We start from the raw sequence: 18,037 nt of genomic DNA, 5'->3' as shown, positions 1-18,037 counted from the left end.
AGTGCACCAAGTCTGCTACTTCCAAAGACTGTATCCCCAGAGAACATTCAATGGAATATGAGGAACTAATAATTTCCACTAGCATATGATTGTTTTAGGACTCCATTATTACAGAGCCCATGGAGATATGCATTGCAGAATAGCTTATCAATTTAATATTTTTTATAACATAGGTAGTATGTAGAATCCTGTCATTTTCACTAGCTGCTCTCTGCATAGATGAAAGAAGACAATGAAGGTTACAATGAGTGACAACTCACTGCACTAACACCATTGTTAACACTGTGTGTCACTGGGTAGTGTGGCTAGTATTGTTATTATGATCATGACACATGGACCAAATGTATAAAATGCACTACTAAATATTGTGGTAAGGAAATGAATCTCATACAAAGGGTAGCTCATATCAAGTCTTCTTATAACAACCTCAACAATTGGATCAGGCATCAGCAGTGTGTGTGTGTGTGTGTGTGTGTGTGTGTGTGTGCGTGCGTGTGCGCGTTTCCTACTTCTAAGGAAGAGCTTTGTCCGATAATTTAATCTACTTTTAAATGTTCCTGTCTCCTGCTCAATATCTCTTCTATACGGTGAGTAGGGATGTACCTTATTTCATTGTCGTCAATAATTAGTAGGTCATATTATATGTTTTACCTACTTATATGAAAGGCTCTTCTTTTGCCAGGTTAACCCTTTCCCTGCTACAGATGTGCTCTTTGCATTCCGTGCTGAGGTAGCTTTTGTTATGGCTGTACTGCCAGCCAAATGCTGGAGCTTGTGCTGAGAGACAGTGTTCCAGGCACTATGAAATATTTATTTTCCAATTTTTTGAAAACTATTAAGTGAAAAGATTTTTGTATGGCTTACAGTGTGGTATCTTCACTCGATAAAGAACTAAATTTCTTTTCGTTATCTGTCATACTTACTGTGCTGCATAGAATTACGTAAAACACTGCATGAAATTAATGAATTTGCAAAGGTAAAAACAAATTGCATAAACTTTGCATATGGTTGATTTTAGGTCATACATTGCAGTGAATGAAATGTAGATAAGATACCAAAATTTTATTTAAAATTGAGAACAAAATGATATCTTATTTTTTTTCTCAAGTTATTGGGTTTTACATCTGACAGATGGTCGGACACAACGCACCCAGTTCCGTCCATGCGGACTTGCAAGCTGCTATGAAGTACTTCTCATCCATGTTTAAGAAAACTATTAGGTGAAAAATTTGATTTTTGCACATCTTACAGTCTGACATATTTGCTTGATAAAGTAGTGAACTTCTTTCTGTTATATGCCATAATTACTGTGCTGCATCAAATTAAGTAAAACACTGTGCGAAATTGTCAAGATTTTGCAGAGGTAAAAACACATTGTGTAAACTTTGCGAACGGTTGATTTTAGCTCATACAATGCAGTGATTAAAATGTAGATACAAAATCGTACTTGCATATCGTGAATCATGTGGTCATAACGATCGTCATACCTCTCAAATGATTCAAGATACTGAAACGAGAATTTTTGCAAATGATAACATGCAATGAGGCACATACAATGTATGATGAATACTCTAAACTTTTTTATTCACCAAGATATGGAAGTAACTCGGCCACAGCAGTGAGAGGACAGCGACTCAGAGTGCATTCAGATGTCCATAGCGCTGTAGGAAAACCCAAGCGGTGCCACAGACAAAGATATACAGACAGGCAACCTCCGTAAGGGCCTGTTGACGCGGACAGGGGTGCGGGACGGGGGGGTTACAGCAGTTCTGTCAGATGACACGGGATGGCGCTGGGGTGCGAAACTGCTCGGACAGCGGGCAGCAGGTAACTGCACACGAGGCCGTGGCAGTGGAAATCCCCACCACCACTTCCCCTCAAATGCCGGCACAGGGCACCATCCAGTTCTGAGACATTAGTTAAATGCCCAGACACCTAACTCAGTCATTTGCAACGATAAACGCACTCTTCGTAACAAACCGAACCTAAAATCATTCTATGAATCGGCATGAGCTGACTAAAGGAGCGATTATTTGTGTAATCGTATTCAAGCAGATTATTGATCCTTATGTGACTGGTCGGCGTTTTTATTCATTTCCTATGTCCTATGAAATGAGGATAAAGTCGATATCATTAATTGCAACGCATGTTACTGCCGCCAGTTGCAGCTGTATGCAGAATTATGCAACAGAATTGTCTTGTGACACTATGTTGTAACGTCTGTTATAGAAGGCCAGTTTTCGGCATAAAACCTAGCTATGAATATTGGCTCATCACGGCTCCCTATTAGAGAATAAGCCAGCTGCTACAGCCAAAATTGCGCACAGCGGAGAAGCGCAAAATTTTGTTGCGGCCCTCCTTTCCATTATTTGTTAGAAGTATTTTCCAACATTGCTTATTTCAAAAGGTCTGTCTTCACGTACTGTGAAGAACTTGTCTCAGGCTTTGCTGCCTCAGGTAGGGCCCATAGTGTCTGCGCAGAACTGCTCCGATCTGCGCAATACGTCACCGTCGAGAAGCTCGGCATGGTTCGCGCGCACTGTTACGTGTTGAAGCGATTAAGTTTCATGTTGTTGCTGTTTATTTTTGTCTTCTTTCGATTTTGTTCGTTATGTTTGACATTAATAATGCCGAATTGTCCTACGGCTGTGTGTGAAAACTGTAATCAGAAGACTAAAAGGCAGTAGTATTACTTGTCATAAGTTCCCTCGAATTCCTGAAACATTTGCTCAGTGGGTTCAGCTCTGTAGCAGTAGTGACAGCATTAACATTAAAAATGCTACTGCCTGTAGCAAAAACTTTAGAGAGGACGTTTGTTTACAGTATCTACAAGCTGAAATAAAGAAACTTCAACCAAAATAGGTTTTAAAGCCGACTGCAAATTCTATAAGCTCGTGAAACTCGTAAACGTGCACTTAACATGCTAGAAAAAGTAGATCAAAGCATAGAATCAGAGAAAGGTATTATCGAGGATGAAATGAAAAAAAAACTTAATGAAGAATTATCACCATTGAGAGAAAACAATTCAGTGTTTAATTTGCTTTTCGTTCTCAGTATATTGTTATCCGCTATTACTGTTTCACGCGTTAAGCAAAGAGAGGAAGTAATGCAAAGCATTAAGTATCTACACAGTGCTGACGACTAAAGTACACAAAAGTTTTGCTAAAAGCACTTCACGAGTAAGCAAAAAACAAGCTTAAGTGAAGCAGAAAATTTGTGTGTTGAGAATTTGATGAAATGATTGGCATATGCTACGACTAAGAAACTGACGCCGTATACGGACCACATAGCCAGGTACAGGTTGTGAGACCTGAGTTTCTCCTGGTGTATACAACTTTCAAATAACTTCCGGGAATTAAGCCAGGTAACACTTTCAGCAGTTTGCCTTGAAAATCGCGGGGTGTTCTCCCGCCGAAATATCGGCGGTCGCTGAAAGTGTTACCTGGTTGAATTCCCGGAAGTTATTTGAAAGGTACAGGTTGTTATTGCATGTGGTTAATATGGAGCCTGGAAGCAGTCTGTATACTGCTGGCCACGAAAGAGACGCAAAAATACATCACTGGATGTATTTCTTCCAGATCCAACTCCATAGAGCAATCACTTGGACATCATAGTGACAAGATAATAGTAATATCAAAAGGTCCTATAAGCTCTGCGGCAACTGAGGAACTATCTCGTCCTAGCTTAATCGTCTCTTCAAACGCAGCTCTCTGTGTAAAGAAGCAGATGTGAATAAAAACCTGCCAAAACTTTTAATCGAAAGCTTCAAACTATTTCTCAAGAGATCTCCGCAATTTACACTAAGATCATTACTGTGCCTACATCCGGATAAGGCACCTAACACGTCGGCAAAGACAATGAGGGCTAAACAGCTGCAGAGAGGAGCACACACATGGAGAGCTTCCGCAGTTCATTCCAGATGGGATTAAGGTATTTAATTTGTTGTTGAATTGTTGAAGTACGGCGATCAATACTGAAGCTTCAGGATCATCAAACGCAGAAATGACAAGTAAATGGAATTATATCGTTTCCTTTCTACTTAATATCTGCACGAAAAAAAATGTTATACAGTATTGCTGATTTTGACGAAACTGCGTTTAGAAACTGAAAGCTCTTATGATTGTTGCGTTTCCTGTACTATTAAAAATGTGTAATACTTAATAACGACTGAAGGATGCCAAGTTATAACTTATCTCATAGAAAATGTTAACCAATAGAATGTATATGTCAAGGTGATCCAAAATACGTAGTTATACATCTGTCATTACTAGAAAGACAATATGATAATTTCATTGCCGTAGGAAGCAGTAAGTCCCTGTGTAGGTAAGTTTCAATCGAACTCATATCTTATTACATCGCCCTTCAGTTTAGCAAATTAATGGTGGTTTAAGCGGAATACGGCCATGCACGAACGTGAAAAATAGTCTCTTCTCGACAGTGACGTCACGCGGAAGCGCTCGCCGAAAGCGTTGGCCCAAAATTTCTACATAAGTATTGCTTGTTGCTGCCCTCACAGATGCGGCTACGCTCTCTTGGTCTCACCCCTCTGTCACCCCACCACGCTACCCTTGACGTCAGGGAGGCCGTTGCCGAAGCGTCTCTAGCGTGATCTTCCGAAACTAACCAGGCGACACGCCTGACATCTACTGTCGTCTAACGGAACTACGAGCACACCCCCGGGACAGTGGTTTAGGGGGGGGCTTCCTCTCTGTATATGTTACTCTGTGGCGGTGCTCAAATACACGTCCACAATGCCTGGGGAATGGCATAGCAGGATGTATATACATGCCCATAGGATCGAAAGGGTTGAAGTATTCTTTGTCCTGAAATCCTTTGTTGTGTGATTATTGGTAAAATTCTGTACACCACTGTCAAATACTAACTGAATTATATCTAATTACAACTTCACAATCCCCTCTCATGAAAGTGGAAACAAGACAGGTAGTTGTTTCAAATATCAACCACCATCATTATCCACTGTTACCACGCAACATTTCACGTGGTTTCAGAGTCACCATATGTCTCCCTTTGATTTTATCTTTTCTGTTGTTATATCAACATTCTCAAGAGTTTTTGCTTTCATCATCTAGCAGACAGGTTTATTTGCTCCTGATCGCAGTTCAGGAAGATATCTGAAGTACCAAACTACATCCCACACTTCCATTACATTGTGTGTACCATATAACATTTTAAACTTTCAGTGACCCTTACTTATTGGTTACTGCTTGTCATAAAGGTGCAACTGGACATGTTAACTGATATGATGGGATATCATGACTAGATTGTGTCACTGTAATTTAATGTTTTCTATTCTCTCTCTCTCTCTCTCTCTCTCTCTCTCTCCCCCCCCCCCCCCCATCTTACGATGATGATGATTTACTATGACATAAGCTCATGAACACTTAGGCACAGTATTGAAAATTTGCTGGGTACTAACAAATTAGGATGAAGCTACACTCATGCTCATAAATTAAGGATAATGCTGATACATGGTGAAACAACACTCTGGTGGGCAGTTTGCGCATTTAAATCACCTCGGAGTATGACCATGTGGTGCATCTGCCCTGCGGTCGTCACACGGTGGCGCTCGCAGCAGTCCACATACGCAGAGGTGTGTTGGTGTACGTCAGAGTACGGTGCAGTGAGTAAGTGTGCAGACGTTTTCAGACATGCCAATGGTGACTGTGTGTTGAAAATGGCTCAAAGAACACATATTGATGACGTTATGAGGGGTAGAAGACTAGGGTGACTGGAGGCTCGTCAAACACAGCAGGTCATAGCACAGGTCCTCTGTGTGCCCCAAAGTGTGATGTCACGATTATGGCAACGATTCCAGCAGATGGGAAACGTGTCCAGGCACTACAGTACAGGACGTCCACAGTGTACAACACCACAAGAAGACTGATATCTCACCATCAGTGCCCACAGATGGCCAAGGAGTACAGCAGGTAGCCTTGCTTGGGACCTTACCACAGCCACTGGAACAGTTGTCTCCAGGTACACAGTCTACAGACTACTGAACAGACACAGTTTATTCACCCGGAGACCTGCAAGTCACATTCCACTGACGCCTGATCACAGGAGAACCCGTAAAGCTTGGTGTCAAGAACACAGTACATGGTCATTGGAACAGTGGTCCCAGGTTATGTTCACGGACGAGTCCAGGTATAGTTTGAACAGTGATTCTTGCCAGGTTTTCATCTGGTGTGAACCAGGAACCAAATACCAACCCCTTAATGTCCTTGAAAGGGACCAGTGTGGAGGTCATGGTGTGATGGTGTGGGGTGGGATTATGATTGGTGCACGTACACCCCTGCATGTCTTTGATAGAGGAACTGTAACAGGTAAGGTGTACCGGGACGTCATTTTGAACCACTATGTCCACCTTTTCAGGGGTGCAGTGGGTCCAACCTTCCTCCTGATGGCTGATGATGATGGCCCCATCGAGCTGCCATCGTGGAGGAGTACCTTGAAACAGAAGATATCAGGTGAATGGAGTGGCCTGCCTGTTCTCCAGACCTAAACCCCATTGAGCACATCTGGAATGCTCTTGGTCGACGTATCGCTGCACGTCTTCAAACCCATAGGACACTTCAGGAGCTCCGACAGGCACTGGTGCAAGAAAGGGAGGCTATACCCCAGCAGCTGCTCAACCACCTGATCCAAAGTATGCCAACCCGTTGTGCAGCTTATGTACGTGTGCATGGTGATCATATCCCATATTGATGTTGGGTTACATGTGCAGGACTTAGGACACTTAGAAGATGCAACAAATCCACTAAAGAGACAGCTTACACTACACTCGTTCGTCCTCTGTTAGAATATTGCTGCGCGGTGTGGGATCCTTACCAGGTGGGACTGACGGAGGACATCTAAAGGGTGCAAAAAAGGGCAGCTAGTTTTGTATTATCACGTAATAGGGGAGAGAATGTGGCAGATATGATACGCGAGTTGGGATGGAAGTCATTAAAGCAAAGACGTTTTTCGTCGCGGCGAGATCTATTTACGAAATTTCAGTCGCCAACTTTCTCTTCCGAATGCGAAAATATTTTGTTGAGCCCAACCTACATAGGTAGGAATGATCATCAAAATAAAATAAGAGAAATCAGAACTCAAACAGAAAGGTTTAGGTGTTCGTTTTTCCTGTGCGCTGTTCGGGAGTGGAATGGTAGAGAGATAGTATGATTGTGGTTTGATGAACCCTCTGCCAAGCACTTAAATGTGAATTGCAGAGTAGTCATGTAGATGTAGATGTAGAAACAGTGGCGTTTTGTACCACATGTGTTTTGGCACGGTTTTCTCAACTTATCACCAATACTGTGGACTTACAAATCTGTGTCGTGTGTGTTCCCTATGTGCCTATGTTATTAGCACCACATTGTGTGGCATCACATTCTGCAATTATCCTTAATTTATGAGCATGAGTGTAGATATATCTCTTGTTAAAGGGAATGTAGTTTTTAAATACAAAATCATCTTATAACATTCACATTTCACACACATTAGTATCTTTAAATGAAACTATTTTCATTGTGGTATGTATTTTACATAACTAACAAGAACAAAATGGAAAACTCCAAATATTTTATTACAACTAATATAACATACATAAAATTATATTTTCTCCTGCTAAGGCGGTGATAAATCCAAAATGCAACTGATCCATCAGTACTTGTTGTAACTACATAACGCATATCGTACTTTATCATAGGACTGAAATGGACTGATGTAATCATTCCTGTATGCCCCGTCAATACTGCCACCTGCAGGCCAAAAGAATTAGTTAAAAAAAACAGTTATAGAAATATCCACAAAGTTGTTAAAAATTAAAATTATAAATGCAATCAGCAATCATAAAGCCACTTGAGTGCTTACGGGGGCAGATGTTTGAAGACTCCATATTCTCAGTATCTTATCCAAGCTCCCAGCTGCCAAAAGTGTGTTTTCTACATTTACAGCTATGTCTGTTATTTCTGATGATGCCCCTCTCAATGTTGCCAACAAACGTCCATCTATGGCACTCCATATTTTCACCAAAAGGTCATCAGCACCCTGTAGAAATGAGATTAAATGTGTTGAATAGCTCAGTGCACAAAAATAATGTGTAAATTTATACAATGAATAAGGAAGACATAACTGGTAACTAAGCAGTGCGACATAGCATGCAAACTGGGACTACAATTAAACCAGATAACTTGGGAGAGCTATACAAATGCAGACTTGATTGGCCAGTTGAGAAAGTGAAAACTACTGCTATTAGCCTGTTGGATGCCATAATATGGTGATCAGTCATAATGTTCTCTGGTTGGAAAGGAAAAGCAGAGTTGAATGTTGGCAGACATCTTTATAACATCTGGTAGCAGTTCCAAATCCCAATGCATCATGGCTATTATTTAATTACTACCAAGCAAGGGCTAGAATTTATGCTTGCTTTGGCACTGAGGGCATTAGATATGAAGTACAAGTTCTCCTAGAGAAATGTGAAAAATGAAATCAGATATGGCTTTGTTAAATGAACGATCCTAATATGCACTTTAAGCAATTTAGTTAAACCACAAAAACTCAAATTATGGATTGCCAAAAAGGGATTTGAGTGCCACTCTCTCTAAATATGAATTTACTGTCTCATCCACTGGTTCACCTCATTTTGTTTTTAATGTCATGTAAGTGGAAAGGAGGAGAAAAGAATAAAAAGAGGGAGAATTTATTTTGTCACTTTAATTACATTAACATACCGTTACGTTTTATAAAGGCAGACTCTCGACAAGGAAACCGTCTTTACAGTAATATGCGGACAGTGCAGTGAAAAGAAAATGAGCTAATCCTACACAATATTCACATATTTTATGAGCCTAAATAAAGTCATGCAAGCTCATCAGAAAAGATTGCTATCTAGTGACCCAAAAACAACAGCATAAGAACCAAGAGTGACTGAAAAATGTATACATTCATAAAATTTTTAAAAAAAATTACAAATGGAAAACCCTAAAGGCACCAATTTGTTCACTCCATTTAACAGGTTTCAAACAAATTTCAAATTCTGGGATTAACGGTTAATAATGTGATGCTGAACAGAAAGAGGATGAACTGTAATGGTCAGTCCAGGGAGCTGACCCCTGCCCAGTATGACTACAAGATTATTAACATTTACATCCACACTCCACTAACCACTGTGAAGAGTGAGGCAGAGGTTATTTCCCAATGTACCATATATAAAGGTTTCCTTCTGTCCCATTCACATATGGAGCACAGGAAAAATGATTGCATAAACACCTCTACACACGCAAATATGTCTAACCCTGTCATTGCACATCCTACAGGAGTAATACATAGGAGACTACATAATATTTCTAGATTCTTAAGACTAGGTCTTTAAACTTCTTAAGTAGGCTTCCAATGGATAGTTGGTGTCAATTTTTAAGTGTCTGCAAGTTCAAGTTATTCAGAATTTTTGTGACATTCTCTCAGAAATAAAACAAACCTGTGCCCATTTGTCCTACCTTTATTTGCATATGTTTAGTATCCCCTGTTAGTCCTGTTTGGTAAGTGTCTCAAATACTTGAGCAATATTCTAGGATGCATCACATATAAATAATCTCCTCTATAGACTGCCTACATTTTAGCAGTGTTCTACTGATGAACTGTAGTCTGCCACCAACTTTACATACAAATGAGCATATGTAACGACTCCATTTCGTATCCCAGTGCCTACGTATCAAAGTAGGAGAAAAGGAAGAAAACAGTTGCATGCATCTTGTGTGAAGTATTAGAGTATTTCCAGAGCAGCAGAGACAGTGATAATGGCAACATAGGATGTATTTGTTGGAAGCACGTGCATGTGTAGAATAATTATTTATTTAGTCAACAAATGCTTAATAATTCTTTTGAAGTATATTACAACAAACAAAACGATAATCTACCACATGACTTAGGAAACTGTCCTTGTCATTGATCATGTTCACAATTGTTTACAGTGATGGTTGGACTACTTTCATTACCAGCATTATCAGGATTATTTAATAAGTTTTGTGTGGTTCATTACAGTGTAAAGCATCATAAATGGGAATTATATTCATTATTGTTTGCTCAATGAATCAGTACTACTCTTACACCTGTATCTTCACATGGGGGGGGGAGGGGGAGAGAGAGACGATGATGATGATGATGATGATGATGATGATGATGATTGGTTTGTGAGGCACTCAACGATGTGGTTATTAGTGGCTGCACAAATTCCCAATCTTTTCACAGTCAAGTCTCGCCATTTTCCCAAATCATGACGACAACATAAACACCTAGTCCCCAGGCAGAGAAAATCCCTGATCCAGCCAGGAATGAAACCTGGGACCCTGTGATCCAGAGGCAGCAACACTAACCACTAGACCACTATCTGTGGACTCTTTACAGTGGGTTATTTAAAAATGAACTTATATCAAAATTTTGTTCATTATAAATTACCCACAGGACACAGAAATGCTCAATATATTATACAGAAAATGGTGGTGGTCAGGTAACAATAGACATCAATGAGCAAGCCATTGAATCAACTTGAATTTCAGAAAACCGTCAGTTTTCTCATGTACCTAAGTACACCATTGGTAAGTCTCTTGTCTTCAGAACTTTTGCGCTCTCGAGTAATAGCATTATGGCTTTTACCTTCACCAGACAAGACCAAACATTGGTTCAAAATAAAATTTTATTCATTTCCAATTACATTTTCTATTGGTTTTCAGTGCCACTCAGATTTGTCATTGATAAGGCAAACATTAAATTTCTGGCAGAATACACATTGTTCCTTAACAACTTACTTTCATTTTTCAAATTGCATCACACAAAATGATCATTTATGCAATTTCCATACAATCAATTTTAATTTTATGTTTGTGTAGTGAGACAGAAATGGGTCACAACACAAATCACAATACTTCACCTCACAACCTAACTGGAACACTATGCAGGAAAATCACACTTTTAAGAAGCCTGTACCACAGAGACTAATACAATAATAACATATAGGCACCTGAGGATGACACTTCTCTGTCAAAATATAAGCCCAATTATTTTTGCGAAAAACAACACGCGACTAAAAAAATTATGAACTTTCGTAAATTAATGTACAAAAGAATTGATGAGAAACTTTGCAGATGAACAACTCTTCACAGAAGTCAGTCTTTTCCAGCCGTTCATGCTGTCTTTAGTACATAATTTTCTTCAGTATTGAAGTGCTAGCATGCAGAAAATTCTCACAGTGTTTTACCACCAGACATTCCTACATGATGTATCTGTCACCTAATTATGTACAATTTACAAGTGCACTACAACCCAATACAATGGCACCTCTCACCCAATTTGCTATAAACAAAGAGAGAAAGCCGAGACATTTCAGACTTTTATTATCTATTGAGCACACAAGCGAAATGGCTTGAAATGCATTCATGGAGTCTAAGACAGTTGAGCAGTTCGATTAACAACCACCTATCATGTTTGCTTCACAGCTACGTGTTTAACACTGCACCAAGCAGACTGAAGACATTTGTCTGATAATAGTGGATTCACAGTTAAGTGCAGCCAAAACACTTAAACCTAGTCAGCTGCAAAACACACTCAACATTACATCTACAATGTGGTTTTCTTTTCATATCCAAAGCTGCATTCTGCAATGATGAAACTCAGATAAATCTTTTCCGAATTGTACAAAACAGCAGCTCCCTCATTCAGGATAGGATTCTGTAAGATTTTCCACATATTTTAATAGATTTTATACCTTGAAATATCAAGGTAGCAGGGACAAAATGCAGGAGGGTGAAAGGTTATCTACAATTGTACAGCAGAAGAATGCTCATTAGATGAGTAGTAGAGGTGGCAAAAACTGATAGAAATAACCGGTTACTGAGAAGTAACGCTTACTGTGATAACTGTTCCTCTGATACAGGCAGTTATTTCAATAACTGTCTAATGTCAACAGTGCCTCGCACCATCTGTTGACCGAAGATCGTACTACGCTTTCCCGTCAACTCATCAGAGATCCGGCTAGGAACGAAGGAGAGGGTAGACCATTTGGATGGCGTTCTATAGGCCATGGGAATAACTGTGAGACTGCGCGCCATCTGTTGATAAGAACTGTGTACTATATCGTGCGCCTTCGTTACTTTTAGCACAAACAATTAAATAAAGTTAATGTCTGAGCAGTGGCTGATAGGAGCTGCAGTACAGGCATTAACAAGTACGGTCGTTCCCTTGAGCCACCGCCTCATATGTCAATTTAGCTTGGACGGGTAGTATAAAGAGAGGTACCATAAGGAATTTGAGCGACTATGGAAATAACTGTCAGAGATCGGTATTTTCCTCTGGCAGTTATCGTTATTGGCTCACAGTTCTCGCTCTCTGGCAGTTATCGGCCTACCATTACAGGTAACCTGGAAGTTGGTAACAGAATAACTGTGTGTGTGTGTTCCTGACAGTGACTCCAGTCTTAGACCCCTGTGATATTTCAGAGACGATAGTTACTGGAGCGAACAAATATTTACATACTTTGGAAATAGCCGCTGGCCATCGCGAATGACAAATAACATGTCAGAAAGTATAACATAATACAGTTGAATATAATAATTATTAACCTCATCATTTGTCAGGAGATTGTCAAAATATGTGAATATATTACAGTAACTGCTAATATTTACAGAATTGATACACTGTCAGAATAAAACACAGTTACACACTTTTAATAAATTTATCATACACAGAATACCCGATCTTGACTGTTGCAACCAGGTGCTGTCAAAACTGAAATATAGCAGAATTTTTACCTAAGCTGGTCTATCAGTCTCTGTTACGATATTCATCTACAGAGTAGAAGGAGGGGTCAATGAAAGCGACCGATTCCACCTGTCTGCTTCGACGTAAAGGTGTTGTGATGTGTGAATGTCATTACGGCACAGTGTTTATGAGTTGGTTGTGTGTGTGTGTGTGTGTGTGTGTGTGTGTGTGTGTGTGTGTGTGTGTGTGTGTGTGAGGGGGGGGGGGGGGCGATGATGTTTTGTGTATTTATGGAGTATTGAATGTGATTTATGTAGGGCTGATTGATTTGTGGACTTTTGGGCTTGTGGTTTTATTTTCTGCAGTTGTAGGTTTTTTGGCATCAGTAGCTATGGTGGACCTATATAGGTCACCGGAAATGACCAATTCCCATTTTCATAGTTGTATGTGTCGATGCTTTGGTATCGTCATCTGAGGCTGACCTATGTAGGTCAAGGGAAATGTCCGATTCCAATTTTTGTACTTTCAGTTGTGGGTACTGGTGTTTTGGTATGGTCACCTATGGTTGACCTATATTGTTCAAGGGAAGTGTCCGATTCCTGCAGATTTTTTGTTGGTGTAGCAGATTGCTGTATTTTTTTTTCTTTTTGTTCTTCATTTTGTGTTTTGGGATCATGGTGTGTTTTTTTCACTAGCTTGTCCTCACCCTAAAACCCCAACTTCCCACAGTTGTCCTGTTGGTTTGATTGTATTTTTGGTGGGAGATGTTATTGTATTATTTATATGTATCTTCATGTTTGTTGCCATGTGTATGTAGTGACGTCATAGACACACTTAAAATAGCCATTTCCGGCATATTGATGACGGGTGGAATCAGACACTTCTGTATCAAAAAGTCTTTCAAACACACTGTAAACCGTGCTTTATCTGAAACCAAGTTTTTAATGGTTGCTGACTTGCTGGCAGTTGATTGAAAATGCATGTTCCTGAATATTGGACCCCATTTGGACCAAGGTAAGCGATTTTAGGTCTTTATGTAGATTGCTGTTCCTATTTCTAGTACTGATATTACGTATTGAGCTATTGGTTGGAAATACTTGTAACAAATTTCATTAAGGAATAAATATACTAGGAAGCAGTGGTTAGAATACAAAGTTCCTTGAACAGGTTCCTACATGATGTTCTTGAATTTATACCACAAACGATTTTTATTACACGCTATTACATGCAAAAACTTTTGCTACGTTTGATGAGTTACCACAGAATATGCTCCCTTATGAAATAATAGAGTGAAAAAATGTGGTATGCCCTTCCCAACTGAATTTATTATCGAGTTGTAGTCCCAGAAATGTAACACTGTCAACCTTTTTGATCTGTATGTCTTCATATGTTATAAACATGCTGTAGCTGGAGAAATCGAGCAGTTTCCAAATCTCACATAAAACTTGGATTAGCGTACTCACACTTTCCCTAATAGGACTATCTTTTATAGCACAGGTGTAAACGAATTGTCACATTACGTATATTTTTTGTTGTATTACAAGGCTGTACACTTTATTCTATTATGTGAGCAGCACAAGAAATTAAGCTTCGAATTTAACCGACAGTATTCAGTTTACATATTACTTCATACTTAAAAATGCACGTTCTTAACATTTTACTTAAACAGTGCTGTGACGAAGTTCCACGTACTTTCTGTTGCAGCTGCGAAGATAATATTTCTAATAGCAACCGATAACCTAAAAAAATATAATATGAAACACTAATAATCGTTCTAACATCAACTAAAATGTACCCGGAGTTAATAAGCTAAGGTTATGACACGATTCATACAACATTTCCTGCCATTTCACACTACTCGCAGTTATACTGATAACTAAACTGATGGATTCCAACTATGTCGTTATTTAACTGCAGCCCCTCGGAGTATTCGGTATTCGTTATCGAAAAATAACTTGCCAGTTATTAATACCCGTTACAAATAACGGTTACCAAAGAATAACTGGAACTGTGATAATGGTTACTCCAGAATAACCGTTTGGCCCACCTCTAATGAGTAGATTCAGATAAGGGAGGGAAAAAAATATGTGGCATATCTTGATTAAAAAACAGAATTGGTGGCAGGACACATCCCGAGGCATAGATGAATTGTTAACTTGTTAATGGAAGAAAATGTGTGTGTGTGTGTGTGTGTGTGTGTGTGTGTGTGTGTGTGTGTTTGTGTGTGGGTGGGTGGGTGGGTGGGTGGGAAGGGGGGGGGAAGGGGGGGGGGAAGACGGTAAGATTGTAGGAAGAGACCAAGGGATGAATATAGTAAGCAGGTTCAAACGGATGTTGGTCACAGTGGTTATTCAGAGATGGGGAAGCTTGTACAGTATAGACTAGCATGGAGAGCTGAATCAAACCAGTCTTTGGACAGAAGATCAAGCAGGGACAATGACGACCAGTAAGTTTGTGATGTATTTTTTGTGACTATCTGGTTTCTCGACTGGTGATTTCAATAAAGTTCTTGATGTAATTTGTGTGTTTGAAATTATCAATCAAGAAAACAGACAGAGTAACAAAATATTACAAAACAAACACAGATTACACAAGACCACCAACAATACCACTAGCAAAGACTACTGAAATTACAGCATGATGAACAAAACTAAAATTAAATACGTTCATTCCATTAACTAGGATTGGTAACAAATAAATCCAACTCATTTGCAATTTCTCACAAGTCTATTGCATGTACAGCTTTTGAATGTGCCACTTCAAAGTGATGGACTTTAATACCTCACTGAAGTAGAGGTGTACTTCAGTTCTCTTCTGCACTGTACACCCTGAGAACAGCATCATCTCAGAATGGTATTTCTCACCTTTAGTGATTTTTTATATGTAGGACTAGAGCATCAACTTAAACGAAAATAAATAAGCCTGAGTTGTTAAATATAGAGACATTTATGTAACTCCAGTTTTATTCTATGGCCTGCTCAACTTTTCACTAGGTAACTCCAACTCATTTACATGGTTCAAAATTAGGGGCATCATTTTAATGAAACAGGTAATTCTGAAGAGTCAATCAGTTTCCTTTTCTCAATCACACCATTTGATTTGTCTTTATATTCCTCCATCTATCAACTAAATTTGCTTCTAAGCTTTTCAGTCTTATCTGCCCCAAAGTCACTCTCAGAGTTTTGAAAAAGGAGAACTGTAAATCTGCTATGACTACAAAAAAAGCTGAAGAACTCTAAATATGGCAAATGGATGATTCAACAAGCTACAGTCATATTTTATACAGGGTGGCCAAAATAAACCTGGCCCAAAAAGTATTTAATGTGCCCCAAAAAAGATCGACAACCCTGCAAATATGTTCTTGAATAATTGTGGCCATTTCACAAATGCGGCTAAAAAGTATGTTACAATATGGCAACTAGTAAGCGGTCTAATGAAGCACGACATTGGTTGCTAGCATACTCTTAAGAATTTACACATTTTTTGCATGAGACCGGTCATGTAAATGGTGACTATGCTAATGCCAGACAATTGTAGTTCACACACACACACACACACACACACACACACACACACACACACACACACTTAGAGAAATTAAATGGAAATGCTTGAATCCTAGGAAGAAATATGGCATAGTTCTCATGAAACCTTGTTGGATACATTTAGAAAACTTGTTTCTGAAGAAGATTGTGTGACCATAAAGCTGCCACCAACATATATCTTGCTTAAGGCCCACAGGAAAAAGACAAAAATTTAGGGTGTGTACAGAGGCATACAGTCATCTTCCTTCATTTAATACATAAATGGAATAGGGAAAAAACTCAACAATATTAGTGTGCTGTACCTTCGCCATGCACTGTACACTGCCTTGGGGGGTATTCATGTAGATACAGATCCACATGATCCACCAAGGGAAACAATGTGGCCTTTCTCATGATCATAAGATGTGGTTGTGTGTCACGAAGGTTCTGAGAAAGTCAATCAGTGTAACACAATGTAACTATACACTGAAGCCAGATATTTTATACTGTTCGTGATTCAGAAAGTTGATTAGTTAACATGTGCGCCTGTCTAGCATGCTTTGCTACTTTAGTCAACAGATTGCAGTACAGGAATGACAAGGGTCTGGATGCACATTCTAATTCATCAAACAGCCTTAATTTGTCAGATGGTTATGAAATAAGCTATCTGATGAGTAACTTTAGCATGGTTGCTGAACTGTGTATTATTTAAAAAATGGATAGTTTACACAAAGAACAAATGACTATCAGTGGCATATAATTACAAACAACTGAGAATAACTCATATTACAGGCTTCTGGAATGCATTCACCATTAACTATATTCCACTGTTTCCATTTCTTGTTCTTAATTTTTTTGCACAGTGCATTAAGTCTCAGTCAAAACAGGTAATATTTTTGCATAATAACTACCAACCAGCCCAATTTCCTTTTATCTCTCAGTGCTCTCCTGAATGAAGCATGGAAGAAGAGAATGTCTAGATAGCTAATTTTGTAATTCTGATAAATGTGTAAATCATATACAGTGTTATTAAAAATTGTCTAGATACTTTCAAGTGACTGTAAAAAAATGTTTATATTGAGGTAAGGTATTACATGAGTATGTGTATGGATACAGTAACTCAAGAAGTTTTTTTGGTTACAGAGATTTCCAGCAACAGGGCTGCCATACCAATGGAGAAGGCGTTTTCCGTGATGGATCTCTGCAATAGCAAGTCCATAATCCAGTATGTTGGAAATTCAGGACCACATTGGAAAGGTTCCACCTACCAGAACAATCAATTTATGAGCAAGTACAAAAGTTTATGGAAAAAAGTGTCTTTTTCAAGATGGACACAGGGCAGCAATGACCGACACCAATATGGACACTTTGGGGCAAGTGTAGACCGAACTGGACTATAGACTGGTAATTTATGGTTCGTACACTGAACATTTTATGAACACGACACAAAATATTTCTTGAGTTGTTTTTTCTATACATATACTGAATATAATATCCTACATCAATACAAACACTTTCACTATCACTTGAAAGTGTGTAGATCATTTTGAATAACATTAAAATTATATTTATAATTTTAGAGACCTTATCGGATGTTGACCTCCACAATTTTGCAAGTAATTATGTTATATAAAATATGATTCATTTTTCATAAGTCTCCCACTGAAGTCCCCGGCTGCCACAACATCCTTATGTTCTTCAAACATGTCTGATGTAGTGTATCCTAGGTTCTCGGGTGTCCAGACGGATCCGATCGT

General features: G+C 39.1%; 1 protein-coding gene across 1 annotated transcript in view; it reads right to left on the bottom strand.

Annotated features, from left to right (window-relative positions):
* The window catches only part of LOC126249102 (PH-interacting protein), a 278,680-nt gene that overhangs the window by 122,377 nt on the left and 138,266 nt on the right, over positions 1-18,037 (bottom strand). Inside the window, exons 8-9 of the mRNA XM_049950753.1 lie at positions 7,876-8,052; positions 7,609-7,763 (exon numbers count right to left, since the gene is read on the bottom strand). Of these exons, the coding sequence (XP_049806710.1) occupies positions 7,609-7,763; positions 7,876-8,052 (332 nt within the window). The remainder of the gene's footprint in view (positions 1-7,608; positions 7,764-7,875; positions 8,053-18,037) is intronic.

Source organism: Schistocerca nitens, chromosome 3 (assembly GCF_023898315.1).
Source record: "Schistocerca nitens isolate TAMUIC-IGC-003100 chromosome 3, iqSchNite1.1, whole genome shotgun sequence".
Taxonomy (NCBI): domain Eukaryota; kingdom Metazoa; phylum Arthropoda; class Insecta; order Orthoptera; family Acrididae; genus Schistocerca; species Schistocerca nitens.
Note: the sequence above shows the minus strand (reverse complement) of the source record. Positions and strands in the feature narration are given on the sequence as shown.